The 20,339-nt window shown below is 43.8% G+C and overlaps 2 protein-coding genes across 4 annotated transcripts in view; one reads left to right on the top strand and one right to left on the bottom strand.

Moving 5' to 3' along the window:
• Positions 1–624: 624 nt before the first annotated feature.
• Positions 625–11,195, top strand: wdr41 (WD repeat domain 41). Of its 3 annotated transcripts, none has more exons than XM_041898600.2 (14): positions 625–782; positions 990–1,064; positions 1,335–1,450; positions 2,485–2,533; positions 2,749–2,877; positions 3,010–3,072; positions 7,467–7,578; positions 7,855–7,917; positions 8,031–8,135; positions 9,077–9,261; positions 9,410–9,531; positions 9,736–9,821; positions 10,572–10,705; positions 10,844–11,195. In XM_041898600.2, exons 2-14 carry the CDS (start codon positions 1,017–1,019, stop codon positions 10,982–10,984), a joined length of 1,353 nt encoding a protein of 450 aa, XP_041754534.2. In that variant the 5' UTR covers positions 625–782; positions 990–1,016; the 3' UTR covers positions 10,985–11,195. The 3 variants fall into 3 exon arrangements, with proteins under 3 accessions (XP_041754534.2, XP_041754532.2, XP_041754533.2); XM_041898598.2 differs by having other exon boundaries at positions 2,740–2,877; XM_041898599.2 differs by having other exon boundaries at positions 625–811; positions 2,740–2,877.
• A 4,331-nt stretch (positions 11,196–15,526) lies between these two features.
• The window catches only part of LOC121582640 (high affinity cAMP-specific and IBMX-insensitive 3',5'-cyclic phosphodiesterase 8B-like), a 59,086-nt gene continuing 54,273 nt past the window's right edge, over positions 15,527–20,339 (bottom strand). The window contains exons 21-22 of the mRNA XM_045225103.1: positions 19,613–19,742; positions 15,527–18,809 (exon numbers count right to left, since the gene is read on the bottom strand). Of these exons, the coding sequence (XP_045081038.1) occupies positions 18,700–18,809; positions 19,613–19,742 (240 nt within the window). The 3' untranslated portion in view covers positions 15,527–18,699. The remainder of the gene's footprint in view (positions 18,810–19,612; positions 19,743–20,339) is intronic.

Below are 20,339 nucleotides of genomic sequence, written 5' to 3'. Positions count from 1 at the left end.
ATTTGAGTTGTTCTTGCCATAATATGGACTTGGTCTTTTACCAAATAGGGCTATCTTCTGTATACCAACACTACCTTGTCACAACACAACTGATTGGCTCAAACGCATTAAGAAGGAAAGAAATTCCACAAATGAACTTTTAACCAGGCACACCTGTTAATTGAAATGCATTCCAGGTGACTACCTCATGAAGCTGGTTGAGAGAATGCCAAGAGTGTGCAAAGCTGTCATTAAGGCAAAGGGTGGCTACTTTGAAGAATCTCAAATATAAAATATATTTTGATTTGTTTAACACTTTTTTGGTTACTACATGATTCCATATTTGTTATTTCATAGTTTTGATGTCTTCACTATTATTCTACAATGTAGAAAATAGTAAAAATAAAGAAAAACCTTTGAATGAGTAGGTGTGTCCAAACTTTTGACTGGTACTGTACATGTAATAAAATGTTATTGCATTTTTTAAATTCCTCCCATATATATTATTTTATCATTATTTTTTAGATAAGAAACAGCCAGAACAATAATATCAGTTTGTCAAGAGGTCTTCGCGAAGTTGCGTTTCTGTTTTTCGCGTTTGCATAAATTTGTCTGTTCTGCGCTTCCGTAGTTAGCTACTGTCACATGAATGTTTTTTTTGCGAAAGCTCAGCTTGACAGTTTCATGTCAAATTTCACGGTTCTTAGTTTGCCAGCTGAATCTCAAGTGGCAGATTTCCCTACTAAATAACAACGAGATATCCCCGACAGCTATTTTAAAATCTTCAAGACGACCGTGATCTGGTAACGTCTCACGCCAAATGATTGTTAAGGCAAGATATAATCACATTCTCTGCTTGCTAACCTGAATTAGCTTGCTAGCTTGTCAGAATTGCTTACATGCATGACCCAGGGGTCAGCTGTTTGTCATCAACAACAGAAATCACATGTCCTTGCATATTGTGTCATGGTGCAACATCAGACTTCAGACATCTGTCTTCTTGTCATCAGAATCTCCTGCATAGCCATTAGCCAGTCATGCTGCGATGGATACTTGGTGGTCGGGATGCACAGGGGTCTGTCGAGGTAATAGCTGGCTAACTAGCTAACTATTTTGTGTGTTGTTAATGCTATAGTTACCTGGTTGACAACCATTCTCTACTGTAACTCTAAGCAAATGTGGTATTGTACTGGCCATTATTCTTACAATAATTTGTGCAGAGATATACATTTATTTTCTCCACCCTTTCCAAGCTTTTCTCACTATAACTCACCTTCTTTTATGTGATTGAATTCACTGAGTTGCTTTTCAACCTACTGTCTCTCCTCATATCCTTTTCTCCCTTATGTGTGCAGAAAAACCATGTGCTATTCATTGGGGAGGAACAGCCCAAAAACTGGTTCACTGAACTGCAGGTGCTGAAAGGACATTTTGACATTGTTCGATTTCTGGTGCAGATTGATGACTTCAGGTAAGCACTCCTCCTCTTCTCTCTCTCTCTCTCTCTCTCTCTCTCTCTGCCACTGCTCTCTACCCTCTGCTGGACTCCATCTCTCAGTGTGATTGACAGCAGATCCTCTCCAAAAGCAAACTTACTGAGCGTGACAAGAGCTTAATCATCACCACTACTGGACTGTGTGTGTGTGTTTGATCTTCTCCGCAACAAATCTTTACTGGGTTGTGTGTATTTTATACTGTATGTGTGCGGTTACGCTATAGTTTACCCCTTTTATTAACCCCCGCCTCCTACACACCTGCTACCCCACCTGCTCTTCCACCCCCACTGACCACTGAATACATAGTTAACAGCCTTCACAGGTAATGCATTGCTTGGTGGAAGCATGCTGCGTGCTACAATGGTACAGTGGGTCTGCATAAGTGGTCTCATAAGTGCTTTCTAGCTGATCTGAGCGCTGTGTGTGTGTGTGTGTGTGTGTGTGTGTGTGTGGAGCTGGGTGGGTCCGGCAGGGCTTCACGCCTCGTCTACCCCAGTAATGACCCCCTCCTCTGGGCCTCGTCCTCTCCAGACAGGCCAGCAGCCGAGGGCAGGGGCCGGAACATTCTCACCAGATTGCTTTTCAAGCCCCAAAATGTATCCTTTTCCAGCCCTCGTTCGCTGGAAAGACAGTTCCTTTTCTCTTCTTTCTTCTATCTCATCCTTTACTTTTTCTGATCCCCTCATCCTGTAGGTTGGTTGTAGATTGGTAGGGGTCAGAGGTCAGGGGAAGGAGCTAAGCCTGAGGACAGGTGTTTTTAACATCCCAGGGGAGGTAGTGGATATTGTGGACAGTAGCTTACTCTGTTTCACTGAAACACATCCTTCTGGTTCACTCACTTGGAGTTGATACATATTTTTTCTCATTCATAACTGAAGAGTATTAGGTAATTATCACCATCATGCTTTGTTTTTAGCTGTGCTTTTAGGTGAATAGCAGGACTGTAAGCAGGACCAGCGTTTGGTCATGTCATAAGTAGACATTTCTTCCTCTCTTTGTTGTTTCCCAGGTTTGCCTCTGCAGGAGACGATGGTCTGGTGTTGGTGTGGAACGTTGAGGTGAGGCTTCTCTCTGGGAGGGGAGATTGAGGGGGGGGATATAGGAACATACACACATCTAAAGGCTTTGAGCAATAGCTGGGTAAACTATTTGAAACGATAAAGCAAGAATAAAGGGTAGTAGTGTTTTAGTAACACCAGTAGGTGGCAGTGTTGTGAATATATTTTGTATAATACGAATTGTCACGCGGGTGTGTGTGTTTGAGTGTTCTCAGACAGGAGAGAGGCTGCTGGAACTAAGGGGTCACTCCCAGCAGATAACGGCCATGACAGCCTACACACACACCAGTGGAGAGAACACACACACCTCCCTCATCACCGCTTCCTCGGACCGCACCCTCAGTGTATCCTTACCACACACACACACACACACACACACACACACACACACACATGCACATACACACACACATACATACATACATACATACATATGTAAAACCCTGTTGTTGTGTTTCCTGAGTGTTGTGGTTCAGCTGTGGGACCCAGAGACAGGCAACAGGGTTCAGACCGTCTCAGACCTCCAGTCCTCTGTCAAGGTATCTTCATCTGCTTTTCATCTGTTGGCAACACTTAATTTACCCAACTGTTTACACTGTAAAGAATGCAAATTGTTACCATATGTTACCTAGTGCTGTGTGCTTTTTCAAGTTTCAAGTTTTTTTGGTCACGTGCACTAGTGCAGTGAAATGCCTTTCTTGCTTGCTCTTTCCCAACAATGCAGTAGTACATATTAGTAGTACTATAAAACAGTCAAGTAGAACTAAAACACATGAGAAATAGAAATAAGAAGAACATGAGAAGTAAGCAAGCTATATACAGGGTCAGTTCCAGGGTCAGTTCCAGTACCATATTTACAATGTGCATGGATACTGGAGTGATAGAGGTAGATATGTATAGGGGTAAGGTAACTCAGCATCAGGATTTATGATAAACAGAGTAGCAGAAGTGTATATGATGATTGTACAGTGAGGGAAAAAAGTATTTGATCCCCTGCTGATTTTGTACGTTTGCCCACTGACAAAGAAATTATCGGTCTATAGTTTTAATGGTAGGTTTATTTGAGCAGTGAGAGACAGAATAACAACAAAAAAATCAAGAAAAACGCATGTCAAAAATGTTATAAATTCATTTGCATTTTAATGAGGGAAATAAGTATTTGACCCCCTCTCAATCAGAAAGATTTCTGGCTCCCAGGTGTCTTTTATACAGGTAACGAGCTGAGATTAGGAGCACACTCTTAAAGGGAGTGCTCCTAATCTCAGCTTGTTACCTGTATAAAAGACACCTGTCCACAGAAGCAATCAATCAATCAGATTTCAAACTCTCCACCATGGCCAAGGCCAAAGAGCTCTCCAAGGATGTCAGGGACAAGATTGTAGACCTACACAAGGCTGGAATGGGCTACAAGACCATCGCCAAGCAGCTTGGTGAGAAGGTGACAACAGTTGGTGCGATTATTTGCAAATGGAAGAAACACAAAATAACTGTCAATCTCCCTCGGCCTGGGGCTCCATGCAAGATCTCACCTCGTGGAGTTGCAATGATCATGAGAACGGTGAGGAATCAGCCCAGAACTACATGGGAGGATTTTGTCAATGATATCAAGGCAGCTGGGACCATAGTCACCAAGAAAACAATTGGTAACACACTACGCCGTGAAGGACTGAAATCCTGCAGCGCCCGCAAGGTCCCCCTGCTCAAGAAAGCACATATACAGGCCCGTCTGAAGTTTGCCAATGAACATCTGAATGATTCAGAGGAGAACTGGGTGAAAGTGTTGTGGTCAGATGAGACCAAAATCGAGCTCTTTGGCATCAACTCAACTCGCCATGTTTGGAGGAGGAGGAATGCTGCCTATGACCACAAGAACACCATCCCCACCATCAAACATGGAGGTGGAAACATTATGCTTTGGGGGTGTTTTTCTGATAAGGGGACAGGACAACTTCAACGCATCAAACGGACGATGGACGGGGCCATGTACCGTCAAATCCTGGGTGAGAACCTCCTTCCCTCAGCCAGGGCATTGAAAATGGGTCGTGGATGGGTATTCCAGCATGACAATGACCCAAAACACACGGCCAAGGCAACAAAGGAGTGGCTCAAGAAGAAGCACATTAAGGTCCTGGAGTGGCCTAGCCAGTCTCCAGACCTTAATCCCATAGAAAATCTGTGGAGGGAGCTGAAGGTTCGAGTTGCCAAACGTCAGGCTCGAAACCTTAATGACTTGGAGAAGGTCTGCAAAGAGGAGTGGAACAAAATCCCTCCTGAGATGTGTGTAAACCTGGTGGCCAACTACAAGAAACGTCTGACCTCTGTGATTGCCAACAAGGGTTTTGCCACCAAGTACTAAGTCATGTTTTGCAGAGGGGTCAAATACTTATTTCCCTCATTAAAATGGAAATCAATTTATAACATTTTTGACATGCGTTTTTCTGGATTATTTTGTTGTTATTCTGTCTCTCACTGTTCAAATAAACCTACCATTAAAATTATAGACTGATCATGTCTTTGTCAGTGGGCAAACGTACAAAATCAGCAGGGGATCAAATACTTTTTTTCCTCACTGTATATGAGTGTGTGTGTAGAGTGCGTGTTATGTGTGTGTGAGCAAATGAAGTGTTTGAGTGTGTAGAATGTGCATAGAGACAGTGCAAAAAATAATAATTGAAAGGTCAATGTAGATAGTCCGTGAAAATCAAATATACAGAGAAAGTAAACAGAAAGAAGAGGGCCGATGTCACCCCCCATATCCATCCCTCCATCAACCCCCCCATCATCACCCCCCCCCACGCTCGGTTGACGCTCAAGGGTAGATTGAAAGATCACAAGTGAGAGTGCATTGAAATGTACAAATTCATAGCTCCGAATGGTCAAAAGAAGAGAGGAGAGGTTGCCAGATTTGATCAAATTTTGATGATTTATTGCATAATATATATAATATATTGAATTCTTTCTAAAAGTGTTTGTCAAATTGCAGAGCCAGAATTTGGTAGAGGGAACTTCTTTCCTTTTCCAAAACAACAACAACACATTTTTTTTGTCGAAATAAGACTTTAAGAGATTAGTTGTTTTTGGGGCTTGGTTAATCTGTTTAGGGTTTCTGACACTCCCAGGATGATCAGAAGCGGGTCTGGGTCAATTAAAGTATCCAGAACTTCAGAGAGGATCCTAAAAATTCCACACCAATAACCATGCAAGTTAGAGCATAGGGCAAAGCAGTGGAGTAGTGTACCCTCTGCAGCATGACATGTATCACACATAGGGGAGGTATCAGGAAAGATCCTATGCAGCTTAGTTTTGGAATAGTGTAATCTGTGTAATATCTTGAGTTGTATAAAATAATGTCTGGAGTTAATGGAGCAGGTGTGGATATACTCCAAGCCATCTTCCCAGTCTGCTACAGAAATGTCAGTCCCTAGCTCTTCCTCCCATTTTGCCTTAATGGTTTGTAGAAGGTGTGCTAACAGATTGAAAAGCGTCATATAGACAAAATATCAGTTTGCCTGAGGTGGGACAAACATGGAAGGTTTAGCATTTCCAAATGTAGGAAGGTGTTTTCTAACATAGTCTCTAATCTGTAGGTATCTGAAAAAGTTACTTCTGGGAAGATTATAGGTTTCCCTCAGCAAATCAAAGGAGGCAAAAGTCCCTTCTATTTAAAAACCCCCTATGGAATTGATCCTTAGCTCTCCCCATCGCTCAAAGGTGTTATCAAGGTTAGAGGGGGCAAAGGAGGCATTCCTCGCAATAGCAGCAGGAATTATATTGGTCTAAGGTCAAAATGGACCTTCATTTTCTTCCAGATACGGACTGTGCTATGTATGATAGGATTATTACTATAAAGTGACATCTCCAAATTGATGGGACAAAATCACAGCACCAATAGAGAAGGGGTGGCAATCCTCACGCTCCATACTAAGCCAGCTTGATGACTGATGTGTGTCATCCAGCCAAAACGTAACAGCATGGAGGTTAGCAGCCCAATAGTAAAATATAACATTTGGGAGAGACAATCCTCCTTCCTTCTTGGATTTACAGAGGTGTTTTTTTAATCTATCCTGTGTGTTTTATAATCCCAGATGAATGGATTGATAATTGAGTCCAGTTGTTTATGAAAGGATTTAGGTCTGAATACCTGGATGTACTGGAATAGGTAAAGCAGTTGCGGGAGGAAGACCATTTTAATGGCATTCATTCTTCAGAGCAGGGAAATTGGGAGAGTTCTCAAAAATGTTATGTTTGCAGTTGTCAAAAAAACAAACACTAGTTTGCTCAAAACATATTTTTGTACCCTTAAGTGTGTGTACATTACTGTATTTATACGTGGGATATTGTTTTTCAACAGGAAAAGTTCAAAAAGTGTGCGTCTTTAAATGTTCATTTGGGAGGGGGTTGCTAGGGGCAACAGTGCTTTTACATATCTTTCCTTCACTTGTTTTCACCATCTAGTATACTGTTTCTATATATATATATATATATATATATATATATATATATATATATATATATATATATATATATATATATATATATATATATATATATATATATATATATATATATATATACAGTCAGTTCAGGTGATATTTAGACATACTGTACATGTCTTTTTATGTCTGTGAACTCCAGTATTCATTAAAATGTTTGCCATAAAAGGTGACTGGGTGTGGGGGTGGGGTTTATGCAACAATGGTAGAATTGTAATTGAGAAGATAATTAGTCTCCATAAGTTAATTATGACTGATACCCTTCCCCAGGGGATTATATTGTTTGGGTGGAGATGTGTGTGTCTGTGTGGGTGGAGATGTGTGTGTGTGTGTGTGGGTGGAGATGTGTGTGTGTGTGGGTGGAGGTGTGTGTGTGTGTGTGTGGGTGGAGATGTGTGTGTGTGTGTGCGTGTGTACTCTTATCCTTCTATCTCTGTTAGTGTCTGCTGGTGTTGGAGCGGTTGTGTGTGTGGGTGTCGGGGGGAAACGAGTTGTGTGTGTGGAACAGAGACTTCCAGCTGCAGTGTCAGAGCCAGCACCATGACGACACAGGTAATAACACAGAGATAATGTTAGGATACATTCATTCATAATGCACTATTCACATATTACCCTCGTGGTACACACAGAGAAACCAGGATCACGGTTCAGTTGCAACAAAAGGGGAGCAAACATTTTGAAAAACGAAGGGAGTACTGTCTGATCTTGTCCATTTAGCACAAACATTTCACTCCATTTGATAAAACGCTTGCTGTCGTTTGTACTTATTAATGCATTTGCATCTCATATATGAAGGGATTCAATGTTAGTCTTGTGTTGTGTCTCAAGGAATCAGTGCCATGGTGGAGTTGCCTAAGAACTGTATAGCAGCAGCTATGGACAAAGAGATAGGTGAGTAGTACTAGTAACTGTGGTTGTACTCCTGTATTCTTTTTGAACACTTGTGTTGTCCATGTATCTGTTTTTAACTAAAGGAAACACCCTCTCCCTCCCTCTGCGTGTAGTGATTTTCAGGCTGACCATGTCCACGGGGTCCCAGTTGTCTGTGGCAGAGGTCAGACGTCTATCTGACCACCAGGATAGCATCCACGCTCTCATCAACGTCAACGGTCAGCCTGGCCTTTGTCTCTTCATCTCACATTTACATTTGACTTATTAGTCATTCAGCAGACGCTCTTATCCAGAGCCACTTACAGTTAGTGAAAGGTGAGACAACCACATATCACTGTCGTAGTAAGTACATTTTCCTCAAAGAAGTTATATGCATATGACCTAGCATGTCTGATAGAGATAGAGAGAGAGCACTGACTTTACTGATGTCAAATACACTGAGTGTACAAAACATTAAGGACACCTTCCTAATATTGAGTTGCACCCCCCTACACCCTTTTCCCCTCAGAACAGCCTCAATTCGTCGGGGCATGGACTCTACAAAGTGTCAAACGTGTTCCACAGTGATGCTGGCCCATGTTGACTCCAATGCTTCCCACAGTTGTGTCAAGTTGTCTGAATATTCTTTGGTTGGTGGATCTTTCTTGATACACACGGGAAACTGTTGAGCGTGAAAAACCCAGCAGCGCTGCAGATCTTGACACACTCAAACCGGTGCGCCTGGCACTTACTACCATAATCTATTCAAAGGCACTTAAATATTTTGTCTTGCCCATTCACCCTCTGAATGGCACACATACACAATCCATGTCTCAAGGCTTAAAAATCCTTCTTTAACCTGTCTCCTACCCTTCATCTACACTGATTGAAGTGGATTTAACAAGTGACATCAATAAGGGATCATAGCTTTCACCTGGATTCACCTGGTCAGTCTACAGTATGTATTGGAAAGAGCAGGTGTCCTTAATGCTTTGTAAACTCAGTGTATATTTCAGGTTGACTTGGTTTAACTTAAACTGAAGCTAAACCTTGACCGGGCAGTCTAGAATTCTGGGATTTTAATTTCTGAGGTTCTACTTCACAAATTCGAACTCTATGGTATCTTCATCCTTCCCCTCTTCCTCCTCTTCCTACTCCTCCTCTACCTCTTCCTTTTCAGATGGCCTGTTTGCCAGCGGGTCCCATGTTGGCGAGCTGATCCTGTGGGACGCTGTTGATTGGACGATTATGGCCTATGAGCACATCCTGTGGGAGGAGTCTCAGACCGACACCCAGGCTGAGATCCGATTAGCCGCTCCGAAACCCAGTGAGATGTCCATCCAACACCTGACATCCGATGGAGAGGTGAGTACCCAAAGTGTTTTGACATGGTGAGCTTATTTTAGGTTGAAATGCAGTGTTGTTAATCAAGTCAAGTCAACTGGTATTTAAAGTGCATTATCACAAGGTCTCAATTCACTACAAATGAATGATCTATTCTATTTCTCCCTAGTTGATGGTGGCTGCAGTGGGCAGTGGTCTGTATGTGTACAGCGTCATCACTAAGAGTGTCGTGGCCTACAGGAAGACAGCCCACGACTCCAACGTACTACACACCATGCTGCTGCCTGATGGGTAATCAAATCACACCTGCTCTTATTAAGAGACCCACTGTTTGCTGTTCCCAAGCTCTTTATCTCAGCCACAACAATGTTATCAAACATAATGGTCTTTATCAGGTTTCACACGTTACCTGTGTTGTTCTCTCCTGTAAGGCACATGTGTGTCACACTGCAGTGTTTTTATAGGTTTCTTATAGTGTGTGTGTGTGTGTTGCAGGGGGCTGATGTCATGCTCAGAGGACGGCAGTGTGAGGATGTGGGAGATGCAGGACCTCCTGTTACCTGCAGAACCAGCCTCTGCAGGTGAGTCATACACACACACACACACACACACAGAGGAGTCAGTGTAGTGGTGGGATCAAAGGAAGGCTTGGCTAGACAGACTATGGCAGTGATGTCACTAGCCTAGGCTAGCATCTATACTAATCCTACACAGCTGCCTTTGGCTTTGAAGTGGATTGGAGCGCTCCTCTGAGCCTGGGCTGTGGTCCTTTCTCTCTTTCCCTCTCCCTCCCTCTCTCTGTCGCTCTCTCTTTTTTCTCAGTCTCTTTCTCGCTCTCTCTTTCTTTCTCTTTCTCATTCTGTTCATCCATCACTTCACCACAGCTCAGAGCTCAGAGTCTGTTATTGTGACGCCTCCTTCTTGAAGCACTGTCAGCACGCGCGCGCACGCGCACACAGACAAATCACATTTCCTCAGTTGGCTTTTCTTTTTGCACTTCCACTATAATTTATAAGGAAGGGAAAATATAATTTTGGTCTTTTGGGATTTGTATTGACTTTTTATTATCCATATTAAGATAAATGTTTTCATGTGAAAAAATGTGACAAGCCCCTAGGGGCAGGCGGTCTACAGTCACGTCTTATTGGATGGTTGTGGAATGTTTCTCATCCCTGCTCAGAGCTGTGCCCCCTGCTTGACGTCTCGTGGTGATGACGTCGTGGCTGATAGAGTCCATGTGCCAAACCTGTCTGGCTGCCGAGTCCATCTGAAAAGTCACAGCATCAGCTTTCTATTAAAATCTCTCTCTCTTCTCTCTCTCCATCCTCCAGGGTTCTTTGGGATGTGGACTTTCGGCAGGTCCAATAAGCAGGCGGGGCCTCCAGTGAAAAAGGTTATTGAACTCCCCAGTCTCAGAACACTGGAACTGACGGGCGACCTGATTGGACACTCAGGGGCCGTGCAGGTATGCTGTCACAGGTTTTATAAAGAACTGACAACATTTAGACATAAATATCCTATCCTATTTATACATGTTACCATGTCTGTGTGTGTGTGTGTGTGTGTGTGTGTTTGTGCGTTCTTGCTTGTGTGTCCTCTCCAGATGTTTATGAGTTTTGGGGAGAAGGGTCTAGTGACGTGTTCTACAGACCACCTGCTGATCGCATGGAAGAACAGAGAGAGAGAGTCTCACCTCCGCAGTCTCGCCCTCTTCAGGAAACTGGAGGAGAACGGGGGGCTCTGACCCCCCACCTGTCAGTCACTAACACACTTATTTATGATTTTACAGAACACTTTCTACTGGAAGTTACAAGGTTTTAAAGAGGGGTGGAATTATTTTTTTTATAGGTGTTCTTATGTTGTTGGTTTCTAGTGGAGTCATTATTTCACTGTCTCTCAGAGGTTAATGGATGTGTGTGTATATATATATATATATATATATATATACACAGTGAGGGAAAAAAGTATTTGATCCCCTGCTGATTTTGTACGTTTGCCCACTGACAAAGAAATGATCAGTCTATAATTTTAATGGTAGGTTTATTTGAACAGTGAGAGACAGAATAACAACAACAAAATCCAGAAAAACGCATGGCAAAAATGTTATAAATTGATTTGCATTTTAATGAGGGAAATAAGTATTTGACCCCTCTGCAAAACATGACTTAGTACTTGGTGGCAAAACCCTTGTTGGCAATCACAGAGGTCAGACGTTTCTTGTAGTTGGCCACCAGGTTTGCACACATCTCAGGAGGGATTTTGTCCCCCTCCTCTTTGCAGATCTTCTCCAAGTCATTAAGGTTTCAAGGCTGACGTTTGGCAACTCAAACCTTCAGCTCCCTCCACAGATTTTCTATGGGATTAAGGTCTGGAGACTGGCTAGGCCACTCCAGGACCTTAATGTGCTTCTTCTTGAGCCACTTCTTTGTTGCCTTGGCTGTGTGTTTTGGGTCATTGTCATGCTGGAACACCCATCACGACCCATTTCCAATGCCCTGGCTGAGGGAAGGAGGTTCTCATCCAAGATTTGACGGTACATGGCCCCGTCCATCGTCCCTTTGATGCAGAGAAGTTGTCCTGTCCCCTTAGCAGAAAAACACCCCCAAAGCATAATGTTTCCACCTCCATGTTTGACAGTGGGGATGGTGTTCTTGGGGTCATAGGCAGCATTCCTCCTCCTCCAAACACGGCGAGTTGAGTTGATGCCAAAGCTCGATTTTGGTCTCATCTGACCACATCACTTTCACCCAGTTCTCCTCTGAATCATTCAGATGTTCATTGGCAAAATTCAGACGGCCCTGTATATGTGCTTTCTTGAGCAGGGGGACCTTGCGGGCGCTGCTGGATTTCAGTCCTTCACGGCGTAGTGTGTTACCAATTGTTTTCTTGGTGACTATGGTCCCAGCTGCCTTGAGATCATTGACAAGATCCTCCCATGTAGTTCTGGGCTGATTCCTCACCGTTCTCATGATCATTGCAACTTCACGAGGTGAGATCTTGCATGGAGCCCCAGGCCGAGGGAGATTGACAGTTATTTTGTGTTTCTTCCATTTGCGAATAATCGCACCAACTGTTGTCACCTTCTCACCAAGCTGCTTGGCGATGGTCTTGTAGCCCATTCCAGCCTTGTGTAGGTCTACAATCTTGTCCCTGACATCCTTGGAGAGCTCTTTGGTCTTGGCCATGGTGGAGAGTTTGGAATCTGATTGATTGATTGCTTCTGTGGACAGGTGTCTTTTATACAGGTAACAATCTGAGATTAGGAGCACTCCCTTTAAGAGTGTGCTCCTGATCTCAGCTCGTTACCTGTATAAAAGACACCTGGGAGCCAGAAATCTTTCTGATTGAGAGGGGGTCATATACTTATTTCCCTCATTAAAATGCAAATCAATTTATAACATTTTTGATATGTGTTTTTCTGGATTTGGTTGTTGTTATTCTGTCTCTCACTGTTCAAATAAACCTACCATTAAAATTATAGACTGATCATTTCTTTGTCAGTGGACAAACGTACAAAATCAGCAGGGGATCAAATACTTTTTTCAGTAATTTTACAACATGTGAAATTCTGTGTGTTTCAAGTCTTAAATTTTAATCTGAAGTTCTTATTTATGCCTGTCAAAGCCTGTCTTCAAGTTGGTCACATGTTTATTTGCCAAATGTCTGTATGGTTATCTGAACTATTTTAACCCCACACTTGCTTGTTTTTGAAAGCCTAAAAAGAATGTCACAAATTAAAGATACAACTGGTCACAAACACCATATTGTATATGTATGTATATTTTAAAAACGTTTATTGTTTCTCACTAATACATTTTAAAATAAGTATTGACAAAGAAAAACAAAATCAGACATCCTTTGACAAAGACCAGAAAAGACTGAATTCATATCCACTCAACCCTGGAGGATCCAACCAGAACAGCTTTATACAGAACTAAAGCATCAAACCATAAAATCCTTCCAAAATACATAAAACATTTCCATTATACTTTACAGTAGCCTTTTCACGGCCAATAATGACAAAACAATGAATTACTTACAAAAATAGAGTTTATATACATTAATGCTTGTGGAGTTTCTATTGGTTGTTCTGCTTGGATATGATAGAAAAGAAGGAAAGGGATTGGCACGTTCTCTGTACCCACTGATGCCAGTCTCTGACCAATGACAGAGCCTGGTTAACATGACATCACAGTAGATGTCAGCCATGCTCTCACCTCAGCAGAAACGGTTTGCTTTGGGGGGAAAAGAGAGGAAAGGAGGTGAAGCATGAGAGTGATATCAGAACTGACCACATCTCACTGGACAACTGAAACAAAAGATGAAGCTCAATGGAGAACAGACCATGGGAGACTAGATAGTGGGTTGTTGAAGTCAGCAGTAGCTAGGTAGTTTACAGTGTCTTTAGTGTCGTATATCAGTGAAACTATCAACGGCTTGACAGAGTGAGCAAGGGGAAGAGGTTTTAAGGCATTTGTCTTACCATGCTCTGAAACTAGCATACAGTCATGATCAAACACTGTTCTCTCTATAATACCTGTAGTATTCACCTGTCGAGGGTCAGTCTCAAATGACACCCTATTCCCCACTAAGCACACTTCTTTTGTCACTATATGGGGAATAGGGTGCCATTTGGGACATTAATATACTGTGATACTCTGACCAACCAGAGAACGAGGAGTTGAGGCATGAGATAGAGTGTACCAAAGTATACAGCTGTAGTCGGAAGTTTACATACACCTTAGCCAAATACATTGAAACTCTGTTGTTCACAATTCCTGACATTTAATCCTAGTAAAAATCCCCTGTCTTAGGTCAGTTAGGATCACCACTTTATTTTAAGAATGTGAAATGTCAGAATAATAGTAGAGAGAATGATTTATTTCAGCTTTTATTTATTTTATCACATTCCCAGTGGGTCAGAAGTTTACATACACTCAATGAGTATTTGGTAGCATTGCCTTTAAATTGTTTAACTTGGGTCAAACGTTTTGGGTAGCCTTCCACAAGCTTCCCACAATAAGTTGGGTGAATTTTGGTCCATTCCTCCTGACAGAGCTGGTGTAACTGAGTCAGGTTTGTAGGCCTCCTTGCTCGCACACGCTTTTTCAGTTCTGCCCACAAATGTTCTATAGGATTGAGGTCAGGGCTTTGTGATGGCCACTCCAATACCTTGACTTTGTTGTCCTTAAGCCATTTTGCCACAGCTTTGAAAGTATGCTTGGGGTCATTGTCCATTTGGAAGACCCATTTGCGACTAAGCTTTAACTTCCTGACTGATGTCTTGAGATGTTGCTTCAATATATCCACATAATTTTCCTTCCTCATGATGCCATCTATTTTGTGAAGTGCACCAGTCCCTCCTGCAGCAAAGCACCCCCACAGCATGATGCTGCCACCCCCGTGCTTCACGGTTGGGATGGTGTTCTTCGGCTTGCAAGTCCCCCCTTTTTCCTCCAAACATAACGATGGTCATTATGGCCAAACAGTTCTATTTTTGTTTCATCAGACCAGAGGACGTTTCTCCAAAAAGTACGATCTTTGTCCCCATGTGCAGTTGCAAACTGTAGTCTGGCTTTTTTATGGCGGTTTTGGAGCAGTGTCTTCTTCCTTGCTGAGCGGCATTTCAGGTTATGTCAATATAGGACTTGTTTTACTGTGGATATAGATACTTTTGTACCGGTTTCCTCCAGCATCTTCACAAGGTCCTTTGCTGTTGTTCTGGGATTGATTTGCACTTTTCGCATCAAAGTACGATCATCTCTAGGAGACAGAACGCGTCTCCTTCCTGAGCGGTATGACGGCTGCGTGGTCCCATGGTGTTTATACTTGCGTACTATTGTTTGTACAGATGAACGCGGTACCTTCAGGCGTTTGGAAATTGCTCCCAAGGATGAACCAGACTTGTGGAGGTCTAGAATTATTTTTAGGCAACCAATTGCCTCAACTTCTTGGCTGATTTCTTTGGATTTTCCCATGATGTCAAGCAAAGAGGCACTGAATTTGAAGGTAGGCTTTGAAATACATCCACAGGTACACCTCCAATTGACTCAAATGATGTCAATTAGCCTATCAGAAGCTTCTAAAGCCATGACATAATTTTCTGGAATTTTCCAAGCTGTTAAAGGCACAGTCAATTTAGTGTATGTAAACTTCTGACCCACTGGAATTGTGATACAGTGAATTATAAGTGAAATAATCTGTCAGTAAACAATTGTTGGAAAAATTACTTGTGTCATGCACAAAGTAGATGTCATAACCGACTTGCCAAAACGATAGTTTGTTAACAAGAAATTTGTGGAGCGGTTGAAAAACAAGTTTTAATGACTCCAACCTAAGTGTATGTAAACTATATGGCTTAGTCTAGTGGCTTTGTTCAGCTGCTCACTAACCCAAACGAACCACATGATGCCAAACAAACCATTTTAAGCTAAATGAACCCCATGAAGCCAAACAAACCATTTGAAGCCAAACAAACCATTTGAAGCTAAAGGAACACTGTTTCAGAGGAGAGGAGCAAATTAAGGCACCTTGAAGAAGATCACTGTGCCTTCGGTTAACTACGTACACTAGTTTAGTTTCTCTTGGTTGAATTTACACACATGCACGCACGCGCATGCACTTTGAACTCAGAGCTTACTTTGTTTTTGGGCCCGCGCTACAGACGGCTATATATCGGTCTGCTAATTCAGGACTAGTAAAGGCCCAGTGCACTACTTTAGTATTTTTGTAAATTTTGTATTAATAATTGATCTTCTTCTGATTTTTCAGGGGGTACTGCAGCACCCTCAGCACCCCTACTTCCTGCGGCTATGCCTCTGACTGCCTGTCTTGTATGTCTGCTACTGTTGCTGCACAAGGAAATGATTGGAACTGCATTTCCCACTGCCAACCAATGGAGGGAGACAGCTACACAGTAATGTGATTTTAGATGACGGGGAAGGGGATGAGTCGGAGTTGGAGTTGAAAACCAAACAGAACCAAGCAGCTGTACAGTGTACTGGGAGCTGGCCTTATGGTCTCTTTTCCCAGAGAGGATCCAAAGACAGGGTCAATCTAAAATGACACCATATTCCCCATAGAATACACTACCAGTACTGTACTGCACTTTATAGGCAGTAGAGTGCATTTAAGACACAACTGTTTAAGCCCCAAGAGCTAAGTGTGCCAGTGTCTCTCACCACATAAATCTCTGGCCCAAAAGTAGTGCACTACATAGGGAATAGGGTGTAATTTGACCAGGGCCATCCAAGTCTTTCATGCTGTGTCTCTCCCATTGTGGTTTCATCAGGCTGCTGTGAGGTGGCTCTCTGCTCAGACCACACTGCCATGCTACTTCACAACGGACCAGCAACACGCTATGGGGACACAGGATGTACAAAAAGCAGTTGGAAAATAAAAAGTACTCCTATAACTGCACTGCACACCAGAGAATAACTGGAATGTTAGAAATCAATGAGTTGTGCTTCAGAATAGTAACTTGCTTAGCCACTGCTCTCATGTTGTGATACTATAATTGGTTTCCTTCATATTTTGAGATTACAATTATCTACAGTATGTGTCCACAATGTGCCTTCGATGTTTAAATGGATACACTGGAACTTTATGACCTTTTTTAAGTAATGAATTATGATTAGCTTCAATGCAAGCTGTCATAAACATTACACTTAGCCTAATGTCGCTCAGATAATTCACTTCTTATGTGGTTTATAAGTGAAGATCAACAGTCCTTAATATAGTGCTGTTTTTCCCCCACTTGTCGCTAATAGTGTTGTAATACTGTTCTGATACTGTTCCCACTAAGCCCCAGTGTTGACAGGATAGTTATCTTTTAAGAGCCATGTGGAGCAGAGTTCCAGAGTGGGCTGAGTGAGCGCTGGTTCTAGCCCCTGAGGGGAGCCTGGTGGTGGGCTAGCTGCCTGTGAGGCCTGGCTCTCTGCGCAGAGCTCTGGTTCTCCCCCATTTAGAGAGATATTACAGCAGTCAGTTCAGCTGGGCTCGGCTCTGTAAACCTCCCAGGTATGGAGCGAACACAGACCTCTGACTGCTCTGGGGCTGCTGCCAACACACACACACACACACACACACACACACACACACATACTTCTCTGTATGACTGCCTAACAGGGCTTATCAGAGCTCAATATTACTTAATACTTTCAGCTGGCGAGAGAACAAGGAGAGCAGAGTTACAGTTTACAGTTAGCTGTTTTGTTGGAAGAGTGAGTACAGTGTGCGTGCACATGTGCTTGAGTGAACTGATTTCTCTCTGCATGCTTTAGTTAAGTAATATTCCGTGATTTCTTCTCTTTTAGCTGTAGTAGTTACAGTATAATGAAGCTTTGGTCCCCATCTCAGCATTACTACACACTAGAGTAGAGGCAGACAGAAAGAAAAGGTACAGTATAAGAAACAACAGCAGGCCCTTGCCTGAGAGAAGAGAGCAGAAAAACAGAGACAGGAAAAAAATTGATTGTGAGAAAGTGACTTTGAGCTGCTAAAGTGCGGTGGGTTGGTTTGTAACGTGTTGGTCTTCACCCCTCAGGCTGGGACTGATTGGTTGGTCCTCACCCCTCAGGCTGGGACTGATTGGTTGGTCCTCACCCCTCAGGCTGGGACTGATTGGTTGGTCCTCACCCCTCAGGCTGGGACTGATTGGTTGGTCCTCACCCCTCAGGCTGGGACTGATTGGTTGGTCCTCACCCCTCAGGCTGGGACAGATTGGTTGGTCCTCACCCCTCAGGCTGGGACAGATTGGTTGGTCCTCACCCCTCAGGCTGGGACTGATTGGTTGGTCTTCACCCCTCAGGCTGGGACTGATTGGTTGGTCTTCACCCTTCAGGCTGGGAAAGATTGGTTGGTCTTCACCCTTCAGGCTGGGACTGATTGGTTGGTCCTCACCCCTAAGGATGGGACTGATTGGTTGGTCCTCACCCCTAAGGCTGGGACAGATGGTCAGGAGGCTGTATAGTCCCATTAAGGGCCCAACAGGGACCAGAGAGGGGTCTGAAGAGGCTAGCTTGAGCCTCAGTGGGCAAATCTAAAATGTTACACTATTCCCCATGTAGTGCACTACGTTTGACCAGAATCCCCATGCTAAATTTGGCAAGGAGTATCATAATGATTCTCTGTATGAAATCTGTTTTTGTAGTTTGAGGCAACAACAGATAACCAAAGATGGGAAATCTGTTTGGGTTGGGGCTCTGGTCAGTAGTAGTCCACTACATGGGGAATAGGGTGTCATTATATTAGCCAGTATGTCAGTCCCTGGGCTCTTCTCAGGGCTCCAAGCTGCAGGCTCTAAGGTCTGACAAACTGTAGTACAGTCCAGTGTGTGTGGAGCTGGGTAGAATCACAGTGGGAGGGCTTAATACCAGCGCTTGGTTACATTCGCTGTCCCCCCTACCCTGAGAGAGGGAGGGATGGAGGTATGAGGGGAGAGAGGGAGGGATGGAGGGGTCACGGAGGAGGAGGCGGGCGCAGGCTCTTGCACTTCATGTCGTCCAGACCCTTCCAGTATTTGTAGTTCTCTGACAGGTGCTCCATGAGGCCAGGTAGACTGGCGAAGGCTGGGGGACAGAGGAGATTGTGAGGTTAACACACATCTGTATGCACACAAACACATGAGCCAGCGGTAGTTTCCACACAAGGAAATGACAGCTGGGGCAATTAGGTATCAGGCAGTTTGTGTTTGTGTGGGTGTTGTTTACTTCCTAGTTTCCGACTCGTTGGTTGCCCCTCTGTCTGAGCCTGACCTGGCAACCACCCGGCAACAACCCAGCCCTGACCCTGACGAATTAAAACCTGCTGTGTGAGTGTGTATGTGCGTTATGCTTGTGTGTGTGTGTATCTTTGTGCTTTTGTGTGCACTTTTGTGTGTGTGCTAGTGTGTGTGTGTACAGTAAGTTCTGCTTCAGTGCGTCTCGACTTAACCCCTCCGGCCCCCCGGATACCCACCCCTGCCCCTCCACCCTTTCCCAGTGGCCTCTGGGAATTTTCCGTGACATCACTAGCTTTGATCACTATAAACACATGTATTCTCTTCTCTGGGAGGGGTAACCCCCAGCAACACCCCAGAGGTCACGGGTCATTTCATGGGAACGGGGAGATGGGAGTTATTGTATCCTATCCTCCTTTGTCCCATCCTCCCTCCTCTTTGTCCCTTCGTCTGTCTCCATCCCCTTCTCCCTCCTGCTCTTCTTCCTCTGGGCTACTGTGCTCCACTGTGACGGGAAAAGGGAGGCTCTACCTCTTTTACAGGGATGGATGAAATAGAAGAGAGGATGAGAAGAGATGAGGGGAGGCCTGGGCTCCTCCCAGTGGATCCCCTGTGCCCTTCTAACCTTGGCACCGTGAGTGTGTGTGTTCTTACCATCCCAGGCGTCGAACATGTCTGTAATGAAGTAGTCTATGAAGGAGATCTGAGACTTGGGGATACTGCAGGTGTTCCTGTCAAATACAGGCATGACCACCGGTAGAGCCTGTCTCTTCTCCTCGTCAGTCTGAAACACACACATAGATTCACACACAGGTTAACACACACACTGTAGTATTTAGAATATGTACATACACACAACACACATGTGTTTCCTGGACTCACTGCCAAAAGATAGTGCCACAAGGTCAGACAGAGAGAGAGGAAGACAGAGAGAGAGAGAGAGAGAGAGAGAGAGAGAAAGGGAGGGAGGGGGCAGATTTATAGGTGCACACAGATACACTACATGACCAAAGGTATGTGGACACCTGCTCGTCGAACATCTCATTCCAAAATCATGGGCATTAATATGGAGTTGGTCCCCTCTTCGCTGCTATAATAGCCTCCACTCTTCTGGGAAGGCTTTCCACTAGATGTTGGAACATTGCTGCAGGGACTTGCTTCCATTCAGCTACAAGAGCATTAGTGAGGTCGGGCACTGATGTTGGGCGATTAGGCCTGGCTCGCAGTCGGCGTTCCAATTCATCCCAAAGGTGTTCGATGGGGTTGAGGTCAGGGCTCTATGCAGGCCAGTCAAGTTCTTCCACACCGATCTCGACAAACCATTTCTGTATGGACCTTGCTTTGTGCACAGGGGCATTGTCATGCTGAAACAGGAAAGGAC

The sequence above is a fragment of the Coregonus clupeaformis genome, chromosome 15, assembly GCF_020615455.1.
Source record: "Coregonus clupeaformis isolate EN_2021a chromosome 15, ASM2061545v1, whole genome shotgun sequence".
Lineage (NCBI taxonomy): Eukaryota > Metazoa > Chordata > Actinopteri > Salmoniformes > Salmonidae > Coregonus > Coregonus clupeaformis.
The sequence above is the reverse complement of the archived record's forward strand: the minus strand, read 5'-3'. Positions and strand labels throughout refer to the sequence as shown.

Coding starts and splice junctions, on each gene's coding strand:
- wdr41 (XM_041898598.2), top strand. CDS start 1,017: ATGCTGCGATGGATACTTGGTGGTCGGGATGCACAGGGGTCTGTCGAG. Junction 2,534..2,739: donor TGTTGGTGTGGAACGTTGAG/GTGAGGCTTCTC, acceptor TGTGTGTTTGAG/TGTTCTCAGACAGGAGAGAG. Junction 2,878..3,009: donor CCTCGGACCGCACCCTCAGT/GTATCCTTACCA, acceptor GTTGTGGTTCAG/CTGTGGGACCCAGAGACAGG.